General features: G+C 50.2%; 1 protein-coding gene across 1 annotated transcript; it reads left to right on the top strand.

Moving 5' to 3' along the window:
* The first annotated feature begins 1,190 nt into the window (after positions 1-1,190).
* Positions 1,191-12,135, top strand: LOC109286158 (zinc finger protein 585A-like). Its single transcript, XM_059729224.1, has 2 exons — positions 1,191-1,490; positions 4,661-12,135. Exon 2 carries the CDS (start codon positions 4,807-4,809, stop codon positions 7,579-7,581), a length of 2,775 nt encoding a protein of 924 aa, XP_059585207.1. The 5' UTR covers positions 1,191-1,490; positions 4,661-4,806; the 3' UTR covers positions 7,582-12,135.
* The last annotated feature ends 5,945 nt before the right edge of the window (positions 12,136-18,080 follow it).

Genomic DNA, 18,080 nt, shown 5'->3' with positions numbered 1-18,080 from the left:
CAGTCCTGCACGCAGACTCAGTTCTTCGACTTTACACATCTGAGTAACCCAGTTGCTTTCAGTGGGATTACTCCTGGGTGTAAAGTTCAGCAGCTGCACAAGTCTTGCAGGAGTGCGGCCTCCCACTCACCTGTGTGAGGAAGGGGTGCCTGAACCCGTCCACCTGGGGCTCATTCAAAGCCCTTGGCAACCAGTCATTCCACTCGGTGGATTAAGCTTTTAGGGAGCAATATTGCCTGCTAGGAAAGTAAGGGGGCTAGATAGAAAACCCTCCAAAGTGACCCTGCAGGACACCTGGGTTCAATTCCCAGCTCTGCCCTTGCCCTGCTGTGTCCCCTTAGTCACTGCCAGGAAATCATATAATCACAGAAAATGAGGGTTGGAAGGGACCGCAGGAGGTCCCATCTAGTCCAACCCTCTGCTCAAAGCAGGACTGTCCCCAACTAAATCATCCCAGCCAAGGTTTTGTCTAGCCAGGGCTTAAAAACCTCCAAGCATGGAGAGCCCACCACCTCTCTGGGTAAACCGTTTCAGTGCCTCACCACTCTCCTAGTGAGAAAGTTTTTCCTAATATCCAACCTAAACGTCCCTTGCTGCAACTTCAGACCGTCGCTCCTTGCTCTGTCAAATGATTTCCTAGACACCCATGACCTGTGATACAATGCCCCGTGATACAAGCCTTGCCCACAGATGAGGCTGAGGATCTGTGCTCTGCCACTGACTCACTGGCTGACCTTGTTCATGTCCCTTCACCGACCTTTCCCCATGCGCCTTTGCAAAGTGCTTCAAGCCCTGTAGAAGCGCCAAACATTATTATTTCACCCCTTACCCAGGCAGCTTTCAAAGGCTTGCTCTCATGAGGACACAGCCCTCGGGCTGCAAGAACTCCCCTTTTGCAGGGGCCAAGTCTCCTTCCAGCCCGAGCCCTGCACCTGACCCCGCAACAACAAGCCAATACAGGATACATTTTTTTGCATGCAGCTCCAGGAGCCGAAACAGGCCTGGGGCGCTCCTAATGCAGCTGGTTAAGCCCGCTTCCTGCCTGGCTGACCCTTCCCATACAGGCTGCCAAGCCTCTAATGCAAAACTGCAAGCGGTGGGCTCCCTGCCTCATCAGGACTACATCTCCCAGCAGGGCCTTGCCAGCGAGCATGCCCCCCGCGAGCAGCATCTGAGCGAGGCGGTGGTACCAGGGGGCATCCCAGGCTGGCCGGCCAAGCGGCGTGCCTCTATTGCAGCCCATTCAGATTCTGCCAGCTCTTCCCACTTCCTAACCCCTCTTCTCCTGGCATCAGCTCCTCTTTCTCCGATTTCCCTCCCCCCGGTAGTTTTTACATCACTGACACAGACTTCCTGTGAGTCAGCACAGCAGACATTAGAGAAGTAAGTGGGAGAAGAAGATGATGAGACAAAAGTGTGTGGAAAGGGGGAAATCTGGGCAATGACAATCGCTGAATTCAAACCTTCCCGCTGAAGGAAAGGAGACGCAGGTAAGGACATGGCTACTCTGAGATCTTTGGGGAGACCCGCACAGAAAACTTCTGTGCATGTTTGCAGCAGCCCAGGACAGGCACCGGGCTGAACCAGGAAATGGCTGGAAGTTTTGGTGGCTGCCGTGAAACCAGTGTTGAAACAGGTTGGTTTTAAGGCAGAAACATTTTGCAGCTTGGAATCCGTCCCCTTACCCGGCTGCTGGGATTTTGCAAGCGATCACAGCCGGGGTTCCCAGCTCTCCGCTTCCCTGTGAAAATGCAGAACCTCCTGTTGGTTTGGGTAGGTTAAAAAAAAAAAGGAGAGAAAAAAAGAAAAGCACAGCAAGGGAAACTGAGCTTGGAAGGGCAGTCTGAAACGATGCTCTGGGGAAATTCCACCCTGCCCTGCGAGCGCTGGCTGCAGGGAGGGAGTCTCAGGCATCAGACAAAGGTGACGTGCTTTGCCGAAGCTGCTGTGTGGGTGCGTGTGAGTGTGAGCGAGAGGGGAGATCAGGGCAGTCACACAGTGAGCAAGAAAGCAGAGCGAGTGATCCAGCCGCTGGGGATGGAGCTCCAAACACCTAGTGCCCCCACAAATGCTTCCCAGACTAAACTCCCACCGCGCTGGTGAAATGCAGCTGCTTCTGGGGTGGAGGGGAGCAGACCACAAACAACACAAGTTTGCAGGGCAAAGGTGGCTCCCGTGCTTTGGAGAAGTGCCTCGGGATCCCAGATGCTTGTGCAAAGGTCCCCAAATGCTCCACCACGGAGTGACCTATGTGGCATGAGGCTTATCGCCAGGTGATCAAACAAGACCGGGAGAGGGAAGCTGAGACGGCTGGCGCTCTGCAGCGGAGCCAGCTGAGGGAGCCTGGCTGCTGGGAGTGCAGACTGGGAAGGGCTCTTCCTTCATGGTCTTAGATATGAACCATCCAGAGAAGGGATCCAAGGAGTGTGGCACTTTAAGGGCCATATGGCACTTGAGGAGTGAGGTGCCCAGCTAGGCTTCCAGAGCGCGTCCACACATGCACATGCTAATGCACATGAACGTGGGTATGCAGACAGACTTGGGACTCACGTTACTCCCAAGTCAATGGATACATGCTGCATTAATGCACATTAGTGCATCTACCTGTTCACTAATGCGATTTAGGTATTCGCACATAAATTTCATACCTGCTTTATGCACGTATCAAATATAGGCTCGAATAGCCTTAAATCACCATTTTTAAGGTGCATTAAGGGCATGCACACGTAGATGTGCCTTAAATCGAGCTAATGCACATTAAATGTGCACCTGTAGACACCCCCCCCCCGACACCTCCTTGAACCCACTGCCTGCAAGAGCGGCTCTTCCCAGGGTATCGTTCCCACCTGGTTCAGCAGGGGCTGGTTTCCCTTCACTAATGTATCTGATGCATCTAGCCCAGTGATTCTCAAGGAGGGTGCTGAAGCACCCTGAGGTGGCGTGAGATCCTTTTAAGGGTGCCGCTGAGTGCTGCACAATATTAGCACCATTAGGTGTGCAATCCCCTGCGCCTGATTCACAAGACGAACTCCGAGATTTCAAGTAGGAATCCATAGTGTCCACGACATTGTGCCCTGCCAGGGTCTTTCTGAGTCGAATCGCTCTCCACAGTCAAGAACTGATCTCGCGAGGTCCCTTCCGGCCCTAAATGTCTGTGAATGAACAGGTGAAAGCTATGAGCTGGCATTTCTTGAAGGAAGACTTCAGCTTTAGAAAAGATTGAGAACCACTGATCTAAGAGGATAAGAGCCTACTACTGCTGGTGAATGGGATGACTCCTCCAGCTCCTGCTCTCAGCAGAGGGAGGGGAGGGGGAAAGGGGTCATTCCCCCATCCCCTGTCTGGGCTCTGTCTTTTTTATCAGCTGGTAAGTCTGAGCCTCGCTTAGTTTCCCACTTAGCTTGCAGGAGGGAGGAGGAATTAGCTATCCCCTGTGTCCGAGAAGCCAGTGGCCCTCAGATACCCCAGCCCCCCCAGACTCCTCCACCTTTGCTTTGAATCACTTGGGTGCCTGCTGGGAGGCTGCTTTTAGCCAGACTGGGCACATTGGGGGCGTAAGTGCTAGTTTCATTTCTGCTTACTGTGGGCTGTGCTTGCAGCTGAGAGACAGACCCGGGCTTCTGGCCATTGCTCTCGCTTGCTGCCTGCTGTTGCTAGTCTTCGGGGGGTTTTTGGTGTGCATTAAAAACAAACTCGCAGGCAGAGGGGTGTGACGAAAAGCACGGGACCTCTGAGATGAAGCTCATCACGCCACGCAGGTCTACTAGGGTCGGGGGTCTGCAGCGTTCCCATGACTTACTGGAAGAAGCGGCATGGGGCCATTTGGACTAGCATGTCTTGCATGCTTGCCACTAAGATACGCTGCTGCTGGGTTCCTTGCTGTGGCATGTGATGAGAAAGAAGGCTAATGAAGAGGAAGCCGTGCCATGCAATCCTCCCCAGGCCTCTGTGCTGCTCCGCCGGCCAGATGAATAGTCACGCAGAGGTGAATAGAGAATGGGTCGCTCAGCAAGGAGGGGGGCATACACAGCTGGAGTTGTTCCATGGAGGCAGCTTCACCTGGGTTTTACAGCATATGCTCTCCTATGGCCCCTGGGAAGTGAATCCTTTGGCCCATCCAGCTGCATGCTACCTATTTCACCTTTGCATACCACCACGCATGCAGCAGGACTGCTAGTCCCAGGGGCACGGGCAGCCCAGTGCGTCCCGGCCCTCCTCTCTCAAACAGCCTCATGACACCACTCCCGTCTGCAGCGTGGGGGGCAGGTGCAGGTGCAGCGCTCTCACGTCCCATCTGTACGGAGGGACTTGAGGTAGCAGTGCTTGGTCCTGCACAATCACCGTCCCAAAGGGCCCGTGTGGGGTCAGTGCTTACATCTTTGAAACAAGTGCTTGGCTACAACGCTGTCATAGCAGTGCACAGCAAGAGAAATCGCAGCCTGTGCATTTCCCTCCTATAAAAACTGGGGCAGTAGAAGCCCGTTCGAGCGCTCCCGTAGGATCCCGACTATTCGCAATAGTTCAGTTATAGTCAAATTGAAAACTAACAGGTTCCTTCATTAAATATACTGATCTAAATGTACAACCACAGCCCTGACTCTTCTTCGCCCATCTGCCTTCGAAACAGCATTTGACTGATTTTCTCTTTTTTTCCACCCAGCGATTTAAGGATCCATGAAAAGAAGCAAGAACTGTTCTCCAAACGCGGGCAATGAAAACCGACGTCGGCACTTCAGTTGGGTCTCAAACCCCTTCGAGCCACGGCAGGCCAAGAGAGTTGGAGGCCACGGTAAGAAAGACCCTTAAATGAACTCCCTGCCAGCTGAGGCCCAGTTTCCAAGAAACCAAAGGATGGAGAACCCGACGGTGATTAAGCTGGAGCTCACTGAGGTGGAAGATCTGATCAGACACCCCCGGGAGAGGTCGTACACCTGCACTATTTGTGGGGACAGTTTTAACCATAAGGGTGTTCTGGCCGCACATCAAAAGACCCACAAGGAGGAGGTGCTGGCAGATGGGCACAAGCAGGACAGAAGCATTGACCCAGCAGCTCAGCCAATGATCCAGCAGGTCGTGAAAATGGAAGAGGAGAGCAGCAAGGACGTCCAAAATCCAGCTGGAGACCTCTCAGTGTCTCAGGAAGCCCCTAGGAAGGAGAAGCCCCACTCCTGCCCTGAATGTGAGAAGAGCTTTAAGATGAAGGTGGACCTCACCAAGCATCTCAGGACTCACACAGGGGAGAGACCCTTCCCATGCACCGACTGTGGCAAGAGGTTCATCACCAAGTCACAGCTGAAGGAGCACCAGAGAATCCACACTGGAGAAAGGCCGTATCCTTGCGCAGACTGCGGGAAGAGCTTCACCCAGAAGTCGCAGCTCATCGTCCACCGCCGAATCCACACCGGTGAGAAACCCTATCCGTGCGGCAGCTGCCAGAAGAGCTTCGCCGACAAGTCTCAGCTGGTCGCCCACTGCCGCATCCACACCGACGACCGCCCCTTCCAATGCGGGCTCTGCACCAGGGCTTTCCGCCAGAAGATCACCCTGATCAAACATCAGAGGGTGCACAGCAGGGACGGGGCATGCCGGCGTAGCGGTCCCGGGTCCCTTGCCAGCGACGCATCGCGGCTCATCGTGCCCGAGTCCACGCCGGACGGGGGGAGGATATTCCGGTGCAGCACGTGTCGGAAAGCGTTCAAGAAGAAGTCCATCCTGGTGACCCACCAGCGAATCCACACTGGGGAGGAGCCGTATCACTGCAGCGAGTGCCGGAAGGGCTTCCGCCAAAAGATCCACCTCATCCGCCATCAGAGGACCCACGCCCGCGTGCATGCCCATGTCTGCGCCCAGTGCGGGGACAGCTTCAGCAGCAAAGGGGAGATGCTGCGGCACCAGAAATGCCACCACTCAAGTGAGGGGCCCCACACGTGCAGCGAGTGTGGGAAGAGCTTTAGCCAGAAGGTGGGCCTCACAGCCCACCAAAGGGTCCATGACAGGGAGAAGGGGGCTTTTAAGGGGAGCCCCAGTGAGGCAGGAGCTCACGGGGGCACAGAAGGGAAGCCCCCTGCTGAAAATGGGGCAGGTGGTGGCCACCAAGTGGACTCCTCCGCAGCGGTGCCACGGAAAGGCGAGGTTTACACGTGTCCCCAGTGCGGCAAGACGTTCACGAAGAAAGGCAACTTGGCCAACCACCAGCGGGCCCACGCGGAGGAGCGGGTGCACCGGTGCGGCGTCTGCAGCAAGGCGTTCAGCAAGCGGGGGGAGCTGACCAAGCACGAGCGCATCCACACCGGGGAGAAGCCCTACGCGTGCGGGCCGTGCGGCAAGCGCTTCACCCAGCGCACCCAGCTGGTCACCCACCAGCGCATCCACACGGGTGAGAAGCCCTACCCGTGTGCCGACTGCGGCAAGCGCTTCATCGACAAGTCCCGGCTCACCGTGCACCGGCGCATCCACACCGGGGACCGCCCCTTCCCCTGCGCCGTCTGCGGCAGAGGCTTTCGCCAGAAGATCGCGCTGGTCAAGCACCACCGGGTGCATGAGAGGGCCAAGCTGGATGGGCACCCTGAGGGCGAGCGGGCTGCGAGCACCCCTGAGGACAGTGGCGGCAAGGAGCATGGGTGCAGCCAGTGCGGCAAATGCTTCAGCACGAAGGAGAACCTAGCCAGCCACCAGCGGCTCCACGCGGCCGAGAGGCCCTTCGGGTGTGAGGAGTGTGGGAAGAGCTTCACGCAGAAGGCGCAGCTGGTGGTGCACCGGCGCATCCACACAGGCGAGCGCCCTTTCCCGTGCGCCGACTGCCCCAAGAGCTTCATCGACAAGTCCCGTCTCATCGTGCACCGCCGGACGCACACGGGTGAGCGTCCCTTCCAGTGTGCCGCCTGCGGGAGGGCTTTCACCCAGAAGATCGCCCTCACCACCCACCAGAGGGTCCACACCCGGGAGCACAAGCCAGCCCAGGAGCTCTACAAGTACTCCAAGTGCGGGGAGAACTACAAGGCTGAGCCCGGGGAGGAGTGGCCGTTCCCCTGCCCCGTGTGCGGCCGCGGCTTCCGCAAGGAAATCGCCCTCATCACCCACCAGCGGGTCCACACCAAGTACGAGCCCAACCGGTGCAACAAGTGCGGGCACGTCTTCCCCGACCGGGCCCAGCTGCTCCTGCACCAGCCCTCCCATGCCGAGGACCGGCCTTTTAAATGCGACACCTGCGGGAAGGACTTCAAGAGGAAAGAGATCCTCATCACCCACCAGCGAATCCACACGGGTGAGGCACCGTTTAAGTGTGTCCAGTGCAGCAAAAGTTTCTCCCAGAAAGCCAACCTCACGAAGCACCAGCTGACCCATGCACGCCGGGGTCCCTTCATCTGCTCGGACTGTGGGCAGAGCTACACCACGGTGGGGCACTTCAAGAGGCACCAGAGGAACCACCTGAAGAAGAAGGACCCTCCTGCGGATGGGAAGGATGCGGCAGAGAGGCCCAACGCGGGCGGGGAGCAGCAGATGGGCGAGCACAACGGGCCCGTCATCGTGGTGAAGACGGAGGTCAATGCAGACGGCTACGAGATCCTGCCGGTCCCATGATGACTGGTCCCTAGCAGAGCAAGATGTGCTTACAAAAACGTCATCCAGTAGCTCATGCAGGAAAGGGAGCCCAGAGCCCACTCCCGGCGCTGCCAACCCAGAGCGACCTAAAGTCAAGCCAACCTGAAAACAAGGGCACGGCTGGCTTCAACCCACAAGGTTTCAGGACGAAAGAACAATGTACTGGGGGTTGCCTTTATTTGCCTTCTGGCTTAGGAGCCTTCAGGGGATCGTGCTTACAATTTTTCTCTGCCCCCGCGTGGGAGAGAAGCTGACTTATTTTTTTTAATGAAATCTGTGATTTCCGATATATGCACTTGACTCCAGGAGCTGGAGATTTAAGGGAGGGAAAAACACCAAATATTATGAGAGTCAGCAACACTGACTCTCCCCATGGGCTTCAGTGGAAGCTGGATAAGAGCCCATACCCTAGCACTCAGCTGCGGACACCAGAAGCACTAATTCATATTCAGCCTGCCCTCCTGAGTCCCAGGTAGACTTTGGGAGAACATCTTCTGCATCCTTCATTCCACAGAGCAATAAAGAGAGGACGACAACACCAAGGGACCCCATAAGGGTGGACCCGGGGCTCATGCAGAGCCCTATCGAAATTAGTGAGGCTCTATAGGGGATGCAGATGTTCTCAAGTGTGGACCACATTGCAGGAGTGGGGCCCTGGAAAAAGAGCACCTGCTAGAAGCTGACAGTGTTTTTTTCAAAGTCTGATGCTCTCGATGATCACACTTTAAAAAAAACTCCTGCGTGGTTTTTATTTCACGCTGGGATCACTGACATTATTTTATTTTTTTTAATAAAGGCAGGTCACTGCAGACACAGCTTCCACGCAATGCTATGGTTAGGAATTGAAACAGCTGTTCCTCAGCCTGTCTGACCACTGCCTTCTTCCAGGTTACTTCTGGGGTGTGCCAAGGTGTAAACCTGGAGTAACGCAGGGGGAAAGCAGGCCCGAGATGCTTCAGACCCGCAGCAATATATGAGTGAGTGGAATGATGTTGTTGGAAACCAGCCAACTGATACCATGCAGCATCTGCTCCATGATTCCCACCCTAAACATAGCTCTGGCACTCCTGCACCTAGCCATTTTACTGTCATTTTACTGAGTATGGGGTGTACTCAAGGGAGCATTGCTAGGGCTGCTGGAAGGCCCTGCACCTTGTCTTCTCTGCCTTGCATTTGAATTCCTAACCCTAGCATTGCACTGACATGCATAAAACCCCTCGGAGAAGGAAATACGTGGCACAGTCCTGTGACCCTGTAGTTCCAACAGCGCAATCCTACAGGAGTGATGCTGCCCAGCCTGCCGACCCCAGAGCATATGCAAGGAGGGGTTGCTTATCCCCACCCCGCGCTCTTCCCCTTCATGGTTTCAGGTCTTGTTGAGCACCTATCCTTCCATTGCCGTCTAGTCCTATGGATTAATGCTGCTGAGATTGCTAGGTGAAGCCAGTGTTTCCTAGCTCCAGTCTCAGCTGAACACGAGCCCACGAAAACCCACTGAGTCCCCGCAACATGGAGGAGCTTCTTTCCACTCTGGGCTGAAGGGAGCAGTGGTATATCAGATGCACTCCTCATCTTTTTGTCAACTTTGGGCCATCCCAATGGATATTCTGCTCTCACCGTCATCCCCCATGCAGTGGAGATGGTGGCAGAGGTCACGGTGGTTTGGGAAATAGTCCTGTCTTCTGCTGTCTCATGTTAAAAGTGTTAGGACTTGCATGAGAGGCAGGATCTTTATTCCTTAAGAGTTCACATACTCCCCTCCTGAAGTCATCACACATCAACGGGGTTAGAGGGAATGTCCCAAGGGACATTTGCTTCCAGGCACTCTTCCACAGCTGCATACATGCCAAGAGAGTTCCCGGTATCCCTAAAATGTTCCTTTAAATTCCTTCTAAATCATACCAGCATCATGAAGCACAGGATCCCATGGTTGGAAGGGACTTCTAAAGTCTTCTTGTCCAACCCCCAGCAGTCCAGCTGTGCGGCGAACATCATTTTAAGCACATGAACCATCTTAGAGGGGCTTAAGAGTTAGACAAGCATGAAAGCATTTGCAGGGTCAAGGCCTCAATGATACGTCTCCTTCCTTAGTATTAGCAGCCTTGATTTCTTCGTAGACTTATGGTACCTGCCATCCTTCTGCCTGTAGCTAATGCTGCTCTTTCAGCCTCTGCAAAAAGTCAGTTTTATTCTGCTAACCGTGGCAAAGAGCTCTGCCGTCACAGGGGACTCAAGATGGTGAAATTATTAATTGCTGTAGTCAACAGTCCATTGTAAAAGGACATACCCCAGGCCAGGTTTTAAATGATTTTCCCTGGTAGCCTGTGCAACGTCCGCCTAATTCCAGAGCTTGCTAATAAATTTAAAAATCATTCCCTTCCCTTTTATCCAGTCCCAACGCAGGGAAATTAGCAACAGAACGTCTCGATAGCAAGCCAAGGGTGTCAATGGAAACCAAAACACCTGACACATCCATGCAAAGATATAACATATTGAAACAACAAGATGTTTTCCAGAATTTGGGGGGTGTAAAAGCAACTTTCTGTGCCAAATATTCTTCAACCAAAAACACTTGATTGGCTGTATTGTGCTTCTCAGTTTGTAATGTAGAGATGCAGAGTTATCTCATATCTCCTGGAGCCTCAGTAAGCAATCCCCCTACCTATTAAGCCAAATCTCTGGGCACCACAACAGTAGGAATAAGCTATCCAAAAACTGTAACCTGTTTTCTTCCCTTCTATAATGAAGTCTGACTTCTATAATTGGGTTAGCATCTTGCAAAGACTACCCAGTTGCCACGAATATAATCGAGTTACAGAGTGTTTGGGAACTGCTCATTTGGCGCGTGTGATTGATCACAAATCACATGGGATAACGTGCGCCCTCTGATCAGAATAACGAGTTTGTTTCCGAACAGGAGAGAAACCAAATGATGCAGAGCAAATGTTTGCAAACATGAGGCATGCAAATAAGGAACAGACACTTCCCAAACGTCAGCGATCACAAAAACCCAATCATACAAAGCTCTTCGTGAACTCTGTTGAGGGATTTTTTTTGTCAGCTCCAGAAAAGTGACTTCAGGAGGGACGAATTAACAGAAGCAGATGAATTCTTAAGAAAGCAAAGAGGCTGTTTTCCTGCAAATGTTGCTAGGGATGGCAACACCACCAAAAGCAGAAGGGCTATTTTTTAAAGACACCTGCAGGAGTATGCTCAGAGCTTTCTGTGAGGTTTGTGGGATCATTTAAGCCACATTGGCAACTACATTTGAGAAATGGGCCTTGTTCTAAAGAAATAAGTTTTATTTGGGGGAGGAGGGAGGAATGCAAGGTTGCAACACTGTAAGGTGAAAGTATCCAGAGACAGGACTTCTAGTAAATAGGACAACAGCAAAAATAAGGTCTCACTCCTGCCAAATAGCATCCGTACACATCAGACCTGTCATAGTCTTCTAAACTCCCCAGCTGCTGGGAACAGATTCACTGGAGTGGTTAGCAACCACCACGACTTGCATCGATTGCTCTTCTTGAGCTCCTGAAAAGGACAGCAGGATCTCACCGTGCCTTGACTTACAAAAGTGGCCCACCTGTGTTGCACAGGCTCGCCCTCCCGCGAATGGTTTGTAGGATCAGTAGTTCGCACAAGAACGTAGCCTTCTTTTTACAGGTCACCAGCCTGCACGCAAAGGAAGAAGAGGGACGAGCTCTGCAACGTTGCTAACGTTGCCGAAAAGGCTCTTTTGGTTTGCAGTGCTAACGAACTACTCCGCATTATCGCTAGCCCTGTTGGTATCAGAAAGAAGATGTCTACACCAGGGCAGGAGCATATGCCAGGAGAGGCCGAAGCACATCCCACGCCATGCAAGCCCCATCCATCAGCATCTACAGGCATGCTCTCAACCCGGATATTTGTTGGCAAAGCTGTTCCAGGCTTAGGCCCCGTGACTGCTTTCAGGTTCCCAGGAGATTGGGAACTTGAGAGCAGCCTCAGCGGTGTGTGGGGCATGCTGAGGCCTGGTTTGCCCGGGACCTGCTGCCACCCTTGTGTAGAGAAGCCCCTTGAAGAAAAGGTGAAGTTGGCTGAGACTGGGAGATAGATTTTCAGCTTTGTGAAGAGGCCAGTATAGTTCACAGTGTGTGTGTGTGTGTGTGTGTGTGTGTGTCAGGAGGGTGTTCAAATTCCCTGATACATTTTTAAGTCTTTATTTATTAAAATCCAGATTGTATCACTGAAGAATATTAATGAACTAGCGAGAACTGTGGACCTCACCTGGGAACGCACTTCTTCTCTCCAAAATCTAACATACGAGTTGGTGGTCTTAACTTGTCGTTCTTTCCTAGGTTTCTTTTTATAAAAAAAAAATAAATAAATTAAGTTTTTCCCGTAATTCTTTTTAATCAACTCATTTCCTTCCATGCATACTCTGGGCGACACGCAACGCGATCCTTGTACTTATCTACCTCTAGCCTAGATTTTTACTGGATTCTTCTGATTTGCTTCTCATTTTTGGAATAAAAGGCTTTACTAAACTAATATGTGCCATCTCATTGCCGTACTTTAGTTGGCTTAAGCTGGACTGAGATGGGGGGAAGTGAGGTTTGAAGACAGGCACGTGGGCCTGTGGGTCTTTGCCTGGATAATAGAGCTGAACAGAGCTTTTTGCCAAATGGAGGCTCACTATAGTGACCCTGAGCAGATCATGCAGATCATGCAACCTCTCTGAGCCTCTGTTTACAAATCTGGAAAATGGGTTTAATACTTGCTCATGGTGCCATGGTAGTACTGCTGTTTTGCAGGTGACAAGGACCATGCAAGGAAGGAACAAAAATGAAACGAGAGGATTGGCTAGGCTGTAGTACTGTTGAACAGGATCTGGGGACTATAGGAGATTGCATACTGAATGCATCAACACTGAAATACTGTTGCAAAAGGAGTATTTTAATAGCATGCTGGGAGGTATTAATAAAAGTGTCATATCCAAGTCGCAGCAAGGCAAGTTTAGGTTGGATATTAGGAAAAACTTTCTCACAAGGTGATAAAGCACTGGAATGGGTTACCTAAAGAGGTGGCAAAATCTCCATCCTTGGAGGTTTTTAAGCCTCGGCTGGGATGATGTAGTTGGGGCTGGTCCTGCTTTGAGTAGGGGTTGGACTAGATGTGACCTCCTGAGGTCCCTGCCAACCCTCATTTTCTATGACTAAGTCATGGGAAGCAATTCTTTCACTTTATTCAGTACTTGATGAGACCTTATCTGGAGTACTATGTCCAGTTTCGGGCACCATGCTTAAGAGAAAGAGGTGGGAACAAAGTGGAAGAGTCCAGAGGAACGCAAAAAAAAAAAAAGAAAAAGCCATTCGACACCTAGAAAACATGATATATGAGGCAACATGGAAGCACAGGGCTTATTTCACCTAAACAAGAGAAAACTGATGGTGTTTTGATAACTGTCTTGAAATGCAAAAGCAGTGTTTGTAAACTGGATGGCAATCCATTATTCACTACGTCCCTAAGGGACAGAACAAGTAGCAGTGGGCTTACATTATAAATAGGGAGATTTAGATTGGATATTAGGAGGAACAGATTCCCTAGAGAGGCTGTGAAATCTCTTCTTCCTGGAAGATCTCAAGAGCAGGTTAAAAAACATTTGGCCAGGACGGTTTAGACCTGGAGGATCCTGCCCTGAGCAGGGGGTTGGAGTAGATGACCTCCTGAGGGCCCTTCTAGCCCTACATAGCTAATATTTGATGCAAGTGTGAAGCACAATTATTTTACTCCTCAGTTTTTCTTTAATGCCACACAGGGTGCATCGACACGTGCATTAATGTGCCTTTTCTAATGTGCATTTAATTTAGTACCTTTATGTACTAAATTAATGCACATTAGGCTGCACTAATGCACAGTAGCACATTTACATGCTTTTTTAGTGACACAATGCACAGTAGACTATTTTGCTGCGCATTAGTATAACATCACTGGTTTTTTTGCTTTAATGCGCAGTTTAATAATCTACTGTGTATTAAAGCGCATAGATGCACCCACTGATAAGCATGTGACAGCAGTGGGAGTCTTTCACAGCACATCTGGAACAGGATCAGATTAGTCATCATCAGCAAACTAAGAAGGGACACATTAGTATTCAATGTTAGACCAGGTTGGGAACTTTGGTGGGGAGGGGGATGAAAAGGGAAGCTGACCAAAATGGCAGGTTTCAATTTGGAAAAACTTGAAGAAAGAAAGATTCAGTTTTGCTAATGCTTTGTCAGTTTGCCTTTGGGTGAACCAAAGTGTTTTGCCTCGAGTCAGTTCAGCATTAATTTGTCTTTGCTATAGGAGCTGAGCGTCAGATGCCTCACCTGCCCATTCTCCTCTGGGAACTAAGATGCCTGGCTGGACTTATTGCCCAGGAAGCCTTGCAGTCTTTTCTCAGATTTGCTTTACCTACAGAGTCCTGCAATCGCACTACTGACTGCCAGTCCAACGACCTGTTCACTAGGCCACGCATGCTCTGTGTGCTGGAGCTCGGCTCTGGTCCCAAGGGGCACCATATTCAGAGTCTTGTGCGGATATTAAGCGTGCAAACTGCTATGCACTTATCTACAGCAAAGTGCAATTCCTCCTTCACCCTCCATCTGGCAGCGGTGTCTAAATCTGAGCCAGAAAGATGGCATGGCTGTGCAGGCACAGTGCCGCAGACAGCACCATCTGGAAGCTTGCTTACCTGCTCCCATTACACATGTGGCAAATGCAAAACTGAGGCCGTGAAGCTGCTCCATGAGCACCAGACACAGGTCTCAAGTGGGGCATGTCACTGCCCCACTTCTTGATGTGGTGTGTGGAGAGGTGGGAAAAGGTATCTTTCCAAATGCTACCTTGAGGAACACTCTGGAAACCCTACAGACCTATCCGACATGGGCAAGGAGGTTATTTTCGTGTCTTCCTTTCTTGCCATTCAAAGCAAAGCCATTACATTCCCAGGTCTGTGTGGAAGATCAAGTGTTCCTGGAGAGGTTAGTTCCTTTCCTATCTGCATGATCAAAGTGATGTAAAGACTTTTCCTTCATGCATCAAGATGGGGTTTCATAAGCAACAAACCACATTAAGTCGAATGAAATAGCTCACCAGCTTCCCTTGATTCCAGGGAATTAGTACAATTAATCCGTGGGCATTAGAGTCCAGCAGGGCTTTGCTCTGTAGACATCATATGTATTTATTATTTCATATCTGGTTCCCCATAACAGAAGATTAAATCGCTTTTCTTTTTTTTTTTTGCAAACAGTTGGGAGATTACATTTCTGTTTGATTTCTCTTTAGAAGGATGTTTTTTGCTAACAAAGGAGGGGGAAAAAGCCTTTGGCAATGTCTGTTTTATTAAAAGATGCAATCAAGAGCTGATTATTATATGAACATAAATATAGAGCCTCATCCAACTTCTCAGGAGTCACTGGAAGAACTTTTATGGACTTCCCTGGACAAGGGATGAAGCTTATATGCTTCTTTCCATCCGTAGTACTCCAAGCATTTCACAAAAGGTATCGTTATTCCCACTTCACGGATGAGGAAACTGAGGCGCAGTGACTCATTCATAACCACAAAGCACAAAACAGGAAGAGAACCCAGACTGCCTGATTCTCAGGTCAATGCCTCTGCTATTGGACCTTACCACCAGCCTCCCCCGCATTTATTTCATATCACTTCTACTTTCCTATATCAGATGCCTGCCAGTAAAAGGAAACGGTGCCATACAGAGAAGGTACAGTGAGATTTGCTTCCACACAATGGCTTTCACTCCAGGGTCTGTTGGCCTCTGCAGTGCTCCCCAAGGCAGAAAACACGTATCGGTGCAACCTCACTTCCTGCAGAGCACACTGGGCATACTCTGTCACTTGCTTGTAGCTCTCTACATCCTTATCCATCTCTGCCCCCCCCTCTTGTCTCTAAAATGCAGTGTACAGAACTGTATACAACATGCCAGCGGAGGCCTAACCAGACCTAAGAGTGGTCCTATCAACTGACCTGCCTTACAGACGTCTGTTAATGCAGCCCAAAAATGATTTAAGGGGGTTTTTTGCACAACAGCAACACATTGCTACTTCCTGGATGCATCTACACATGCAATTAGCACATAGCAATAAACTCTGGCACATTTGCGCTGGAGTTTATTTCTTCCAGGCACAGCATTTATATGCGTGCCTCAGATTGCAGCACGTTTGGCTGGGATGGAGCAGCTCCAGGCTGGCAGGGGACTGGGGTTGGGGAGGGGGGTCAGCCTATCAGCCTGGGGTTGCTCCACCCCAGCTCAGTGTGCCATGGAGAGGCCTGATGGCTGGGGCATGAGGGTGCTACAGTGTGGGGCTAGGCAGGCAGGCAGCCCCCGCACTGCAGCACCCTCCTGCCCCAGCCAGCCCCATTCACCATCTATACATTCAAGTGCACATAACTCCTCTGCTATAGGATAGTACTTGTCCCAAACAGTGCTATCCTACGGTAGAGTTGATTCATTTACTGTGCCCTAATACAAGTGCACGTGTAGACAGCGATGCTTTACTGCAGAGCTAATTAGTCAACTCCAAGTAATGTGCACATGTAGATGACCCCTCATCCAAAAGATCCTTCTCTTTAGTGCTACCACCCAGCCCTACTCCATACTCGTGCATTTGCTTTTTCTTCCCTAGTTCTAACTTGGTTGAAATCCATGTTGCTTCTAGCCCAGTTCTCTACTTTATCCAGATCCTTTTGAATACTGCTCTTATCCTGCAAAAGCTTTGCAAGCCCTTGCATTTCTGTGTCACCTGCAAACTGGATCAGGCAGCTCTCTGCCATATCCAGGGCATTCATGGACATGCTAAGCAGCACTGAGCCTGAAAGAAACCCCATTTGAGACCACCTGCTATTTGAACATCAATCCATTTATAGTTACTCTTTGGTTGTGGTTATTCAATCAATGATGCCTCCAACTAATAGTAATTCTACCTAACCTCAATTTCTCCAGTCCACTGGAGGTCCTGAGCCTTGCTAGGAGGCTTTAGATGCTATCAAAATGAAGGTAAATAATGGCATATTCTTGTTTGAGAGTCAGGACATTGATCTTTAGTATCCAGAGTGGGGACCTCCAAAGCTGAAGGTAGTAGACTCTACAGCTTGTGCTAAAGAACAAGCCCTTCCTAAGCAGGAGCTATAACAAACTCACATCCTTTATTCATCAAACACAAAGTCTGAATGTCTATGGGTTACACCCAGAACCAGCCTCTCATTCAACACATCATTTCCATCTCAGTTAAACTGGGCTTCCCTTCTGAGGAAATACGTTTCCCCAGTCACTAATAATGAACAGCTACACCTCCTTTCGGCTGAGAGCCTCTAATCGCTTGTAAATAAGCAGGTCAAAAAGTAGGACAGAAAAAGGGGACAAAATCATGCTTTTTGACAGTTTTGCCTTTGCTTTCCATCAGAATTAAAAAATATTGACCAGTTTGATTAGCAGTTGCAAACCAGGAGGAAATGTGGTGGAAATGTTCCTTATTTCTAGATCAACATCCAACACTTGGAAGTCTTTCAAGAACTCTCCTTGTGCCTTCAAATTTCACCTGATCCCAAAAAGCATTATTCTCATTTTACAGGCAACAAGACTGCAGCCTTACCTAAAGAGAGACATTGCACCAGTTTGGCCAAAAGCAGATAAAGCCTGCTCCCTACCCTAGTGATGGCTATTTAAAATGGTCTTATCTAGCTTTACTTTGCATGGGTCTATGTACATACTGGTTGCTGGGATCTTTGAAAAAAAAGAAACCTGTCATACTGATGGGGACAGAGTGCTAAGTATTTATTAAAACTTGGCCCTTCTCTGGGTCCCTAAAGGAAAACTGAGCTCTTTCAAAGACATTGCCTTGATGGTAGAAGTAGGATGTTAAACTCCATATGTTAGAAGCGTACCAATAAAAACCTAGGTCAAGCAGCCCCAGGCAGCCTCTAGCTTGGAACTGGAAACAAACTAATCATAACCCACCCAATGCAGTTTTCCATCTCCAGCAATAGTTAATGCCCGGGACTTCAAGAGAAGGTGCACATTTCCCACCATGCATTGTGGGTTTGCAGTGCTGCACTGGCGGCAGAAATTCCTCATTAGCTGCAGTTCACGAGTATTTCACAATTGCAAAACCTTGGATCTGTACAACTGATCATGGCTTTTGCTCTTTCTAAATCTCTCAGATGCCTTCTGGATACTTTCCGGTGCTGGGGACTGTATCCCGTTTCAATTCAATCCCTCCTTGACTGCAAGATGCCTTGGGGGTTAGCCTGGCATAGATGACACCTACTTTGAAGCAGCTGTAGGTTTGCTGGCAGACTGGAGTTCATTTTTCATAGCTGTATCCGAATTAAAAGGAAATGAATGAGCAACGTTTCCCCATCTGCTGATCAGGGAGATATCAGCAGATTAAAACCAACAGCAGCATGTTACATGATCAGCCAGGACATGAAAA

This window comes from Alligator mississippiensis, chromosome 5, assembly GCF_030867095.1.
Source record: "Alligator mississippiensis isolate rAllMis1 chromosome 5, rAllMis1, whole genome shotgun sequence".
NCBI lineage: Eukaryota > Metazoa > Chordata > Crocodylia > Alligatoridae > Alligator > Alligator mississippiensis.
The sequence above is the reverse complement of the archived record's forward strand: the minus strand, read 5'-3'. Positions and strand labels throughout refer to the sequence as shown.

Coding starts and splice junctions, on each gene's coding strand:
- LOC109286158 (XM_059729224.1), top strand. CDS start 4,807: ATGAACTCCCTGCCAGCTGAGGCCCAGTTTCCAAGAAACCAAAGGATG.